Genomic DNA, 14,976 nt, shown 5'->3' with positions numbered 1-14,976 from the left:
CCACCACGCCAAGTCCCCAGCTCCAGAGGACCACCCTATTTTAATAGTTTGTGTCTCAACACAGGCAAATGCTTCAGTGGCGTGGGGACTTCAGCACCGAGTGCTCATGGATTATGCAACCGGGATGGAAAGAAAACAACCAGAGGTTTAAAAAAACAGAGAAGCCAGTTGACAGTATTTCAGCCTCCCCTTAATACCATCACTTGGCTTAACATTATACTATTGACAGGTAAAAAGCAGTACCCCAGGAGTGAACGTTGCAAGCCTTCAGGTCTGTGATGAGTGCAGGCGTCCCTTACACGGTACATTCTAGGAGGGAAGCTGATCTGGAATGAGCAGGGGTTGTGCAATAAGGTATGCAATTCTCATGCATTTGTGTGGTTGTTTTTACCTTTGCTGCCAAGACACAGTAACAATTTTATAGCCTTCCTGAAAAGGAAAAAAAAAAAAAAAAAAAAAAAAGAAGGGAAAAAAAAATCTCTACAGAGGCTCCAGCTTATGCAAAATGCTGCTGCCAGGATTTTAACTCACATGAGGCAGATGCAGATTCAGAGTGTCACTCCAGTCTTGACGGAGTTACACTGGGCTCCCCTGTTAAAGAAAAAAATCAGACTGATTTTAAAACTGCAACAGCTCTGTGCCATGTGGGACTGTATCTGCTGGAGCTCTGTCCTCTGGTAAGCTCAGAAGCTGGCCTGGCAGCTATTCCAAATACACTTACGACAGATTTATATAGAAGGCACAGTTGGTAATCGTGCATCCTGCAGGCAAAATTCTGTCCTCATATCCACAAAGCAGTCTTAGGTCATCAGCTCAGTGATAATTAGGAGGAAGAGGCTATAAGCATGCTGCCCAAGTGACACAAACTCTTTTGAGTTTCTCTCAGATGCAGAGCAACTGGTTCAAGAAAGGGTCTTGTGCTTTTTTGGGGGCTTTGCCATTATTGTCCATTCCTCAGTTGGTGACATTACCCCTTTCAGGGCACTCACTTTCTTTCACACCACAAAATGCCTGCACATGTCAGTGCAGGAGACTGGGGAGACTGAGTCACGAGCTACTCTGGGAACCTGAGAAAAGAATTTTGCCCTACATCTGAAGGCGCTGCCAGTGAGAGGCTCACACACCGGGTCAGTCTGACGTAGCACATCTAAATTCAATTGTGTACTTTAACACGCTTATGCTCTGATGTGCAAAGCATTGCAGGATAAACTGGTACCAAACCTGCACAGAGTGCTGCACTGTACTGCAGTGCATTGGTTTGCAAGCACACACAGTAAGAAGACCAGACCTATGCTGCAACTTACAGGTATGCACAGCGTAATCAGGAATAACTTTTGATACTCTATTTGCTCTAAATACAAAGCTGAATGAGTTGGAATGATGTTGCAAAAAGGATCCACAGAAGTATGCAGACCTCCTGGAAGGCTTCGCTGAAAATAAATGTTTAAAGCCTGTTTTGTTTCAAAATGAATAGCTGGGGAAGGCTGTAGTGCATGTGATGGCTCTGTTAAAGCTGGAGAAAAGCCCCTCAAGCGCTGCTTGTTCTTTCCTTGTTCCTCCTCCACACACACAAAGATTTCAGATTCAAGCAGGGCAGCTGCTCATTGAAGATGTAACATGGTTTGTCCCAGGGCTTGTCGACACTTCTTAAAAGCTAGCCATGGATCATAGGAGAGAAGCAGGAGATAATGTTAAATAAGCACTCCTTCCTGTGCTGCTTCAGCCATGTCACTTTTGTGAGATGTATTTGCTGCCTCAAACTGCATACCTGCAAGCAAGTTCATTTCCAACCACTATGGGTTTGGTGCTGGTAAAAGCCCTGAATTGAGAACAGTGACAACATGCTGAGGCAGCTTTGAGGAAGCAGCTCCCCATCACCAGCACCCTGGTTTAGGAAGGGAAAGATGAGCTCAGGAGTTTGCTGCAACAACAACAGCAGCCCGCAGAGTGAGCAACTCCTATGGGGAGAAAGGCAGAGAGAGGAGTACTAAATGATAACCTGAAGTGTCATTCATCCCTGACTCTGTTTTTATCCCATAAGTCACTCACTCTCTTTAGCCAATGTGCTCTCCTCTGACATCCAAGCCTCTCCTGAAGGATTTTCATACCTTCCACCAGCCAACTCCTTGCCTGCCTTCCCTCCCAGCTGGAAGCCAAAAGCAGCCTAGGAAAAAATGCTCACACTGCCCCCATAAGCATCCTTGCATTGGTAAGGGACTTCACTGGAGCAGCTGCTTTCTGCAGCTGGTGCATCGCATGCTCTGATCCTTTGGCTACACACCAGCTCGGCTCCTTCCCCCACATCTTTGGCCCTGGCCACTCAGCCTCTTGGGAATTGAAACATCTTGGTTTACCCACAGTGTTTTGGTTGATAGATGAAACTAACTGGCTTTTGACTTTCAGGTGTTCAGATAAGATCAGCATTTCTCAAACGAGAGGTGATGACCTCTTCCAAAGGGTTGCAAAAGCTTTAACAAACATGCAATCTTCAGAAATTTTACCCACTATCTGGGTTCTCCAAAGGTCACACAGATAAGCCAAAATGTAGACAGATAATGCAAGAAGTCCAGCCTTGTCTCTGAAGCACAGGAAATGCAGTCCAGTTACTTTGTGTTAAATCTTGAAGAAATGAAAGTAAAATAACTAGAAACAGATTGTTTCAGTTTCTACTTATTCCCCAGTGAGTAAGGCATGCAAATCAGGCAGTTAGGAACGCACATGGTCAGGTGAGTAGCTAGTATCCAGATTATTATACATCTCAGGCACAACATGTATACTTAAGCTTGTGCAAATACATTTCTGAAATTACAGAAACCTGACTTAAAAAGATGGATCAAAGTGCTGTTCTGAATCGAACCACACATAAATAATGCAGGTACGTATTAGAAATACATTTATATCAATATTGTGCTGATGAAAAGTGCTTAGTTAAAGCCTTGAGGACTGAGATCCCCTTTTAAAACCTCATCCCCTATAAAATACAAGTATCTACATATCTTGCCTCAACAATGTCTGTCAAAGGAGATCCTAGACTAGTCCCAAAATAGGACAGATCTATCCCCAGAGCTCTTCACTCTGTCAACATTTCCTCTGCACATAGCCCCAAAGCTACGTATTTTAGTGCCAGCTATCGCCAGGATATCTGTGATGGTCATCCCTCCACAGCCAGCCACACTCTGTTTCACAAAAGCACCTAATACTCATTCTCCGGCACTTCTGATCACCCAACCTCCTACTCCAACTGAAAATCCAGAGAGAAACAGTGAGTGACCAGTCCTTGATGTGTTTCGGACACTGGACTTCATTAAAAAATAAACCACATTGAAGCAACAGTACCAAACATATTCATAGGTGTTGGGCAAGCGTTTCACATACTGCCATAGTTTGACGAAAGTTGGTCTCAGGGCCAGAGGTCCGAGGATCCCCAGAAGTAACCAGGCAGTAAAGAATGCTATCTGACCTCTATAAACTGACCCTCCTTTAAAGGTATCCCTTATCTTCATAACCCATTACAGAGCAATGCCAGTATTCATATATAATTAGAAAAGAAGAGGATCTATACTCTAGAATACAGACGACTTCAGCTTCTGTGGTACAGGGTCAGGGAAAGTGTTGTCAGGCGCTGTCACTGAAACATAACAAAAGGGAAACAGTAACATTTCAAACCGTGCTGTTCTCTTTGTTAAAATAATTCATTACTTACACAGAAAGGAATCTGAAATGTCATGTTTAAGTTTCACACCTGGGTGTTGCTTCCCTTCAGTTTTGACAGCAGTCACACTGCTCAGCTCCGACAGGAGCCCAGACTGACTCCCTGGCTTGCACAGCCTGGCAGGGTGCTGCCATTTTGCGCTGGAAACACGGCAGAGGATTTTCTTTTCCATGAGAACTGGAAACCCTGCAGAGGTACCTGTACTGTGGGAGCCTCTGTACTAACACGCTCAGCTGGCTTGGCAATCCCGGGAGCGCAAACCTCCACTCCCCTTGCCTTGCGTTTCTCTTTCCAAAGACCCATCAAGTGTTACCTCAACTGCCACAGCCGCTGCAGGCATTTCACTTCACAGCATCCTCACTGGACACTCCTGTTTAAAGCCCTGATCCTGTTTGAAGCCCTGATTGCGTACAGCACTGGTTTCAGTTCATCTCTGCCCACGTAAACACGTGCCTGCTATGTGCCTGCCTGCATGCAGGGCAATGGAGTTCTGCACGTTTGTGCTGTGCTCATCTGGGAGTTCAGTGCTGTAAACAAACTGATGAAGTGGTAAACGTGCCTAATTGTAACCGCAAGAAATCCCAAACGAAACCCATGGGACAACTCATATGTTTTCAATTGGGAACACGGTGAATCACTGACTTGCCATTTGTTTATGGACTCAGCTGAACTGTGACCATATAGTATTTGTCTACGGTCAAAACAAGTTGAAAAACAGCGAGGCACAGACCCCTGGCCTCTTGACTCTTGGGTTTTGATTTTAATCACTAGACCATAAATAAAAATGCTCTGTATTATGCAAAGCAGAATTGTAGTATTTCAGTCTATATTTAAATTGAGTTATCATAGTACCAAACAAATAAAATGGGTAGCAGCAGTATGTTTTGCTTCTTTGAATTCACTCTATTTTTCAATCTGCAATGAGAAGAAACTGCTGCCACACTGATCATAATTTATATTTACCCAAAGAAACCTTTTCAAACACAGAAGTGTTCTGTGCAGGAAGACAAAGCTGAGCTGTAAACACACCTCAATATTTAATGTACCCTTTCTATTTCACTAGAAATTATGTATTTGTAGCGATCAGCAAACAAGACCTTGACAAAACCTCCAGGTGCATCCCAGTATACTTTCGTATGCTTAACACACATGCTGCTCTGCTGTGCATGAACAGCCAGACCTTGTACTAAGCCTCTTGCAGCCACAGATGTTTTTGACACTAAATCTGATAACAGGAAGCAAGGCAAGAGTCACTGATCATCAGAGGGTTGAATCTTCTGGTTCTGAGCTTCAGTGGCTCCTCAGCACCCTTTTCTGACAATGCCCAATACAGGGCTCTGAATGGAAACCAAACACACACCTATAGAGAAGTACAAAGGCTCTGCAGTCCCCATCTGCAGCAGTGCCCATAAAGCATAAAGCTATGCACCCACTCTGGAGTGATGGAAAATTCCTTACCTCTAATGTTCCAGCAAACATCCCCAAGTGCACAGCACAGCTCTCAGCTCTAAAATCTAAAACCTCTAACCTGGAACTGTATCAAGTCCTATTCTCCCACTCTGCATGCTAAAAGGATCTGTAAAGACAGGGTTTGTTGTTGCTTCAAGGACTGACGCCGTATTGTATGGCCAGCTTGGCTCCAAATCACTGGGTCTACACTTCAGGTTGTTTTTAGTGCAGTGTATCCACTTGTTTTAAAACCAAGTGTTGTCAAGTATCATCAGCTTTAACTCTTCCCAAAGCAGGCTTATTAGTGCTCTCATTGGTAAATTCCAGATATTTTTAGCTTTCTGCTGCTGCACTTTGTTTGCCTCTGATGTGACAAAGATTTGGTCTGTTCGGATATGCCTGAGGCTGGCAAAACCAAGCTTAGTGTTGGAAAGATTTCTTCTGCTGAATAAAAATGCATGGCTTGAGGTAACAACAGCAGCACTGAGGTCACATTTTGCATGTTGAGAGAAGCAATTCAGACGGACTCTGCTTTTCAAGGAAACTTCAGTTTGTCTATTTAAATAGTTGGCATGATATTTTAAACACAGCCACCTGTTCCTTCACGGGAATTTTTTACTGTTTCCCTGACACAAGAAAATCTTTTTTTTGTATTTAAAAAGTGGCCTTCCCAATTTACCTTTCTCAGATACAGCCCACTAGGAGTCACAATCCCATACTGGAAATATCCCTGCATTTCCATGGAAACAAACTACTGTGCCAAAACACGGGCTTAGCTCTTCAATGAAGACTTCCGAAAGGGAAGAAATAGTTGCATGGGCTTCATGTTCAAACATAATTTGCTAACATGTAGAAATAAAAAGAAAATCACTTAAAGGTATAATAGCCATTTATACACTGTATATCAGGCAATATTCAGCTGTACCAGTGTCCAAACAGATCCAGCTTCTTATTTCTCTCCATATTCACTTAAGAGAGTGAGCCTCAAAAGCTACACATTCATTTAACAGTGTGTACCTGAGCTTGTATGGAGCAGAGGTGCCCATGCTGTCAATAAGCCACATATATAAGTTTTAAACATAAGCTTTAAACATAAGTTTTTCTGTAGCATGCTAAAATAAGGCATTCACAAAGCAATAGCACACATGTGATCTCAGACTTAAAGCCTTCTGTACTCTCAGCTTTGGTTCCTCCTACAGAGTAAGCTTTTTGTGTCATCACAAGGGTATTTGCAACTTAATAGTACTTCTGTTGTTGTATTAAGATTACTAGATAAGGGGATCTATTACAGTGAAAAATACCTCCATATTTCCATCCATCTGGCAAAGACAAGAACTGGCCGTTAGTGTACAAACAGCCTCCTGACCCAGTTTGGTGTAATTCTTGTGTTTTTAAGAGCAAGAAAACAAAATATAGCAGCTTTTGACGCTTTCCTTACACTGTGAACACTTGCTCTTTCATCATCTTCTATCTGACACTGATTCTTGAAGAATCCACAGACAGCAGACTAGCAGTTTGTCAGGCAGTGATTTACTGGGATGGAGCAAGCAACACATGCTTTCTCCACTCCTCATTCCCAACGCCAACATTTGAGAACCCACTGCTCCAGACCTCGGAAGAGCAGCAACACAAAGAAGGCACGGAGAGCAGCCACTCAGCACCACACTGGTATTTGAAAGAACATCCAGCTCAAAGCATACTAGGAACAATTTAGCTTCCCCATCTGCCTTTGGCTTTGAAACACTAATGGCTAAACCTGCCTCTGAAATCTGCAAAATCCGCACCTGTTAAACTGGAAACGTGCAAATGTGAAAAAGCAGACAGTGGATGTGCAATAGCAGAGGCATCTCTTGGTTTTTGCTAAAACAATCTGAAGGCTACTGCTGTCACATCTACCAAATCCTTTCTCTAGCCACCATACTATTTCTGTATGACTCAAAGCCTGTAGTCCTTAAATAATGATGAAACTAAAGACAAACCCTTAATCTAAGCAGGAGAGCCTCTTTAGAACATTTGTATTGGAGTCCAGCACCAATAAACTGACAAGAACTGTATCTGAACAGAAGAACAAGTAATTCTTTGTAGTACATTACAAGCTCAGCAGCTTTTAAAAGCACTCAGTTCAATCTTTCATGTATAAAACTCCCACGCTTATACTTTGTTTTTTCATCTATGCAATCCAGAATTTTTCTATACAAGGTACAAATTCATTAGTCCCATTTCTCAGTTGTGGAAAGCAAGACACAAAACTGATACAACTCAGCTACAGTTAAAATATTAGATCGATTGAACAACCAGTTCTTCATTCAGCTGCCACCTTTTCTTCCAGATCATGTGCAGCAACAACCCAACCCTACCTTCTGCTTGAGTGTATCTTTTCCGGATTCAACAGGTAAAGAAAAACATTTCAAAAATAAGATGTGGGTGTGAAAAATTTCCCTCTCCTCCAAACTGAAAGGATGGCTTAGACACCAACACCTACTTGAGGAAAGGGCAAAACCTGTTTACTCATGTTGTGCTTTGGAGTAAGCTGGGAAAGAGTAAAGCTTTCTTTCCCATACCTTTTCCCAAGTGATGAGAAGGGAAATGCTACATCTGAAAGCATAAGCAATTTTGCAATAAAACCTTTGCAGTGCACCAAATCTTGGCATTAAGTTGACAATGTTTCTAGGACACAAACCATATATATATTTTTATATAATGTATAAATATAATAATTATATTAAAAATTATACGTATATAAATTTTATATATTATATATGCTTTTATATATAATTAAAATAGTATTAATATATTAATATATATTTTAAATATATTATATATATTTCAATCATATTATGTTGTATTAATCATGCTTGCACTCAATAAAACCAGTATTTTTCAAGCCTCATTTCCCCTTCTTTTTTATTGAAACAGTTTTCAGCAGCCAGTGAAAATTTTATTATTGATCTGGAGAATGTGGAAGCAGCAGTGACTTAAGTGCAGGAAATGCATTCCAAATAAAAGCATCCTGCCTATTGATATCACATCTTACCTGCCTTAGAGACAGACGAGAAAAAAACTGGAGAAGGAAGGTAGTTACAGAGCAATCTTTTCAAGCACAACTGAGTTTGTAATTCTTACTAATTCCTTTGCCACTTGCCAATGGCCTGGTGAGAAAATACAGCCAGTCTGAGAACCCCACTGCTTTAGCCCTACTCCTGTCTAGGGACATCTATCCATCACCTCATTGTGCCACCTGTCTCATTTAAGAGCTCGTAATGCCAAGGCCTCCTGCATTACTTGGATGCAGACCTTCTAATTGCAAGTGTAGCTCACACAGAGAAGGAAGCAGCCAAATAAAATACTCTCTGAAACCAATCTTTCTTTGCTGCATTTCCAACGGGCCTCACCAACTCTTAGTCTCAAGTGAGTGTTGCAGTGAAGACTCTCTACTGACATACCTTTATCCTTCTTCCCGAGGTCTGCAGTAAACACAAACAGATTAAGCTGTGAATCTTTTGGATTACATGCAACATGTTCTTTTACGAAAGCACGGGCAGTATTGACACAACAAGTAAAACAGGAAGGCAGCCCAGAATTATTACTGACTGCTGGTCGTTTAGCCAGTTGGGATGAATAAGCAGAGCTGAATCATTCAGTTAATAAAATCAACTACTATTTAGCAAACAAAAATGCACTACAAAGAGAGACTCAAATCTCTCTAAATTAAGGATTTAAACAAGAACTTAAAAACATTCTCAGTTCTGCCCTGACAGCAAACGCGGCCCATCAGTGGCATTTGCACACCTGGTAACACCTTCTCTTTCCAAGGAGCAAGGGATTCCTGGGCAATCAGCACGGGCCTTGCTCCGTGGCTGGCAGGCAGCAAGGACAGCAGCAGAGAACAAAGGGCTGCTGGGGTGACGGCTGCATAACATCACAGAAACGTGTCTTAACCCCCACTAACAGCAAGGGCTGAAACAGCTGAAGTCTTGCTTGCGTCAAGCTAAGATTTTAAGCAGAACTACGTAACTATGTATACAAACCACAGTCAAACCCTGCTGTTCCTTGTGCTCCTTTGACTCTAATCCCAATAACACCTAACTTAGAAGAAACATTCTTTTTTTATGTACTGAATGTGATTCACTAACACAAGCAAATCAATAGGTTTAACAGGAAGGGGACAGTCAGCCTCATACACAACACTGATTTCTGAGCCTCTAGTATTAGTGTATCCAGCACATAAGCCCACAGAGACATGGGAACTTCCATACATGTAGATCTTACTCACCCCATGAGGATGCAACAGCAATGCTTGATGGGAAAACAAGGCATCTAAAACCTGTGAGTTATTTCAATTTCCTTTCATTTTATTTTGAGATCCCAGCAGTCAAATTAATTCTAGCTGTAATCGCAGTGGCTACAAATTCAGCAATTTAATGTCCATAATTTCTCAGAAGAAAAGGCTAAAACCTCCAGGTTCTTTTCTTCGTTTGCCCATCCCACCCATTAACAGTATTTCTGAACCCTATGCAAGGAAAGAGATAAACACAATGAGAGAACATGGAAGTTATTAACAAAAATTTAAAGTTCAACCTAATTTTGATTTGAAAGCAAGCAAAATCGCTGTGGCAATGCTGTATCACACAGCCTTGAATTTTTTCAATTCCGAGTTAAGTGGCCCTTTAACTTAATAAAGCTAAGAAATGCTACCCTATAAAACAATGCATGAAATCATATTTTATGTGCAATGTAACATGATGATACTAAACCTGCTGTCAGTTGGCAAGCTGACATTCTCAGTCATGCTAGTAGTAGAACACACGATCACTGCAGCATGCATGTAGTAGCTGTTACAATATACTTCAAAGTGGAAATGCTACACCCCTAAAAAAAATTAGATTATTCTAGACAGAAACCAGTGTTATTATTGTAAGTAGATTAGTGTCCTTAAACTCAAAGTACAAAAACAAAACTGTCTCAGGCTTCTAAAGTTCAAAATAAGTTAAGTGATTCTGACTTCTCTGGTACTGAACAATCTTCTAAACAAGATTTTTGGTGCTACCAGTGGCCACTGACTTGGGAATAAGAAAGAGAGAAGAGTGACGTGTTTTACTGACACCACAGCCTCCTCTTCACAAGATAGGTAATTCAAAATAATCATTCTTCTTCTGAGATGCTGAAGTGTGCATGACTGTCAGCTACAGGACGAATGTCAGTTCATTTCTGACAGTTCATTTCATCAGTTTATTTCTGATATTAAAGTTCACAATAGAGAGCGGGGAAAAGAGGATTCATATAAGTTTTTGGCAGGATCAATGGCTCTGACTGCCTTCAATCACTGGATATGAAGACTGTGCTTGGGATATTTTTAAACAACTTTACAGGAAAGTGACTTAGCAATACATAAAAGTACAAGTGCAGAAAACTAGATGAGGAGCTGATGACAGTGGAGATGCTTCTGTTCCTCTTCTTTGGTCTATTTACATGTCTTGAACAGTCTCCAAAAGGCTTCTGCTCAGCACGCACCATCTGGTATGCAGATACCATTTCCAGATGTTACATTACAGATAAACTAGCTTTTTACATTGTTTTTTCTTTTTTTTAATCTAGACAGTATCATCTCCATGTAAAACAGTGTGTAAGGGACAACATGCCCAGACAGTAAACATGACAGGGTCTAATGAAAGCACTACAACATCCTGATGTAATACTTAATTTGCCCCACTCTTCATTGTCGTTTCCAATTACTTAGTATTACCATAATCACATTCTAACACTCCACTCCTTAAAGCTCCTGCAATTAATAGGTATTTTTTTCTTGTATGCAACAGTTGTATATCATCACAAATAATGGTCAGATAACAAACGCCCACATGGAAAAGAAAGGATGACTCTGAGACATAAGGCAACAAACAGGGAATTTTGTACGTTAATTTCCCAGTCAAGTAAAAAAAAAAAAAAAAGGAAATAGCACTTACCAGGCATAATGCTTTTCATGTTCAAAAGGCTTTCAAACCTAATTACACTCTTACACCTCCTTGCAAAATGATCTGCAACTATTACCTCTATTGTACCACAGAAAAAGTCACAGGACCGCAGCTTACCTCAGAGTGGTCCAGATTTCCAGTTTTCTGCTTGGATCACAACCCATTCCTTTTTTCACCATACCCTGACACTCAACTCCCCTGAGTGTATTGACTTTGCCTGCTTCACTGCAGCACTGTGATCTTCCAGCTTTGGAAGCCTCAGGTTCCCATGTCCCTGGGTACTATTGTTTGCAACATTTACATGTTTTCCTCTCAACAAACCAAGCATCGTTTTGTGGATAACAACACATTTGCTCTCTGTTTACAGGAACAAGCAACTCTTGAGTAAAATGAACAGTCAGAGAAGCGAGGATAGTGCTGAAACTCTCCTTCTGTCAGAATGAAAGTTAGCAACACACTTCATGCTCCATGCCAGCCCCACTGGGATCACCTGAGTAATCGGGAAATGCTGCCAGTTTCAGAAGGCACAGAAGTTGTTTTTCCTTTATGGATGTGAAGCCCACAACTTTCTTTTTTTTAAGCATTTGTTCTTGAACAAATCCTTGCACTCCCTAAAGGCACTGTCACTAGGTAAAACAAACAGGGAAAGCATGCACCTGCAGTCAGGTCCACGCAGCACAGATTAACAACTTCAGGACTTAAAAAGTGACAGCAACTTGAAACATGTATAAATAAGGCTCTGAACAACCAAACCTTTTATTTGTAACTACTGCCTCATAGATAACTGCTTAAAAGAACAAAAGCAAGTGATCTAAACTGCGGTTACCTGCCACAGCCTCCAAAATTGCTTCTTGCAGCACTGTGTTGAACCATGAGCATACGGAAACCTTCTTGCCCTTTGCATAGCCACCAATCCTGAGTCCTGTGACTCTCACACGGTTCCTAGCCACATCACTCATCTCTCATTCCTTCTCAGTAGAAACAGCAACTAAATGACCATAGTTGACATACTGCATTAACCCATTATTAGGTGTCCCTGACACTCTACCTCTTATTTTCTCAGTTTATATTCACAACAGTTCTAAATTGAAATATCAAGGTGGTATGAACTTTTCATCCATAACCTTGGAAGTGGTAATGAGAAAGAAGGCAGGATTGTACATGACACCCTCAGTTACAGCCTATGTGATACTACAACTTAGGAAAGTGTAAGCTGGCTTTTTATCTCTTTCTTCCTTAAAATACATAACATCATGTAAGTCTGACTATGCAGAAAGGAGTAACTTTACCCCCCTCTTCCTCAAAAGCCTCAGAGAACTTCCCTGTCAAGTCTTTGAAAGATGGAGAAGTCATGCAAAAAATTTTATGAAACTAAAAGGTCTTATGCAACCTCCCGAAGCCTATCTGCCATAAGGAATGGGCAAAGCTTTCTGACATATCTTGTTCAGCTGACACAAGACACTCCCCCTGCCTTGCCTCTTCTGAAAATGAGTCACTGATGTGCCCAACTGAGGAGTGGGAAAGAGGAAAACCTACTCAAATATGACCCTCCCAGGACACCTGAGGGCTAAAATTGTAGCCAACCATATGCACCAAGGATAAAATAAATCACCTTGTTATTCAATGCCAATTCACTGGGCACAGTATCAAAATATAGTGGAATTTAAGAAAGCAATTAGACTTATTAGCTTTGGTTTCCTCGGCACTCATAATCACTTGAAACTGTAGTACAGCAACATGACTTGTGATCAAATAGAGCTTGCAGATAACATATTTAAGGGAAATACCTAAAATTAAAGTGCAATGAACAGTGAACAATATATATGCTAATAGAAGAAGCACCTGCTAACTGGAGTAGCCCAACCAGTAACAGGTTTTTGCTTAACAACAGGCAATATTTGAAACTAACTCAATGACAAAAATAATTAAGGAGATACTCACCAGCAAGTGTATAATCCATATCAAAACCAAAGCACTTTATCTTTTCCATGGCTAAACTTCTGTTTACAAAGACCCTGTAAAGAGAAATGAAATTAAGCTATAGAAATGAGCATTTTGAAAATAATCATGTTTTAGATCAAACACATTGTGGCAGCTGTCAGGATGTCTGCTCTCTTAGGTCAAAATTGGAAAATATACCTGAAAATAGAGGCATGTTTCATTTTTTGCCATGAGTTCTCCTGAACCAAAGTCATGACTTTGCAGCGTTATTCTAATTACCAGTATGCTGTCTAAAGACGTACACGCATGCATGCATACACACGGCTTTGCATGTGACCTGCAAAAATCCCTAAGAATAGAAGTGCAAAATCTCCTGAAGCAAAATTCAGCGATCAAGTGAGAGGAAACTGGAAGCAGAAGACAGGAATACAATTTGCTCGATTAAAAGAAATTATTACAAAGAGGTAACAAGGAAAAGAAACGAACATTTCTGTGAATAAACTCACAGCATTTGAGCTCTCTTTGGAACTGTATCTGGAAATTCAAAGCAAACCTGAGCAGTTCAGTTTCCACATTTACACCAATAGCATTAAAAACATTTTTAAAAGCTCTAAAAAACAGCAACAAATTTTCATCCACAAGAATGTTATTTCCATTGTGAAAATTTTTCTTTTCATTTATAACTCCCCTGCAACTCCTCAAAACCCTGCTATTTTTAAAATTCCACTTTTACTATTAATGCTTATTGCAGTAAGAATCTAAGCTGAATACATACAGGTCCTTTTTGATGACAATATTTTAATACACCATATTCAATTTAGCTCAAGTAAATAACATGGTGAAGAAATAGGTTAGAGAATATCTTTTTGTTTCCTATTCCAGCTACTACAGTAACTAAGCTGCTTATGATTCCCCAGAACTTTAAACCCTATAGCAGATCTGTAATTCAACAGGACTTCTCTCCACTGTCTGTTTTATCTGAACTTTAAGAACAAGACTCAGCTGTGGGATGGAAGCCGAGCTTCTTAACACCGACCTCTGACAGAAATCCCACATACCGCTCCAGCTGGGATGCCGAGACAAAATTCTCCTGTGTGAGAAAAGCTGCAGAGCCTTCACCTGTACGATTTCAGTATGTGAAAACTCTCCAAGTATTCACTGAGTACATTGCCCTCAGCAGAGCAATTATCCTCTTAAAAACTGACATCGGCAGCACTGCCGCGTAGGAGTGGCAGTGCAGGGACTTACAGCAATGGAGACGGCAAGTGCAAAGCCAAGCACTCGTATGTTTCAAAAAGCTAGAAGAAAGCACAGGCAGATCCTCCTTGGCACACACATTCTGGGCAGGTGGCCGGTACAACGTGCCCATTTAACTGCCCGGGTCAATCCGCCGCAGCTCGAATTTTAACAGCAAACTGCTAACATCAAACTATCGCACTTCTATGCAAGTTGTCTTACCTCATCTCTCACCGATGTGCTCCTTGTTTAGTTCGCAGCAGTCTGATTCATCTACTTGACTGAATCATATTACAGAATTCCTTTAAAGCTTCCCTAGTACCGATGTAATTTTGCTTGGATCTCATTTGACTTCAGAAGATCAGTATGTCTGAACCAAGCCTTAAAGTACTGTATATCTTCTTGGACAGTGTTCTAGAAAACACATCTGTGGCTAATTTAACCAGTCACTGGATATCGTTGTTGTTCCACACAAATCCACTTGGAATACAGTTTCTCTGGCAATAGTATACGTTCCCCCTAACCTTGCACACTCTCTCTGGGAGTCACAGTTTCCTGGCAAAGTGCCTGCCTTTGACAATGGGGCTTGTCACTAAGGGGCCTCAGAGGTTATAGATGACGCTCTTTTCTGATAGATTTATGTATTACCTAAACAAGACAAAGTGA

General features: G+C 41.0%; 1 protein-coding gene across 1 annotated transcript in view; it reads right to left on the bottom strand.

Moving 5' to 3' along the window:
- Window positions 1-14,976, bottom strand: part of NT5C2 (5'-nucleotidase, cytosolic II) — an 84,286-nt gene that overhangs the window by 16,021 nt on the left and 53,289 nt on the right. Inside the window, exon 4 of the mRNA XM_080621633.1 lies at window positions 13,075-13,148. Coding sequence (XP_080477759.1) covers window positions 13,075-13,148 — 74 coding nt within the window. The remainder of the gene's footprint in view (window positions 1-13,074; window positions 13,149-14,976) is intronic.

The sequence above is a fragment of the Psittacula echo genome (genome assembly GCF_963264785.1).
Source record: "Psittacula echo genome assembly, chromosome: 6".
Lineage (NCBI taxonomy): Eukaryota > Metazoa > Chordata > Aves > Psittaciformes > Psittacidae > Psittacula > Psittacula echo.
This window is presented reverse-complemented; position numbering and strand designations above follow the sequence as displayed.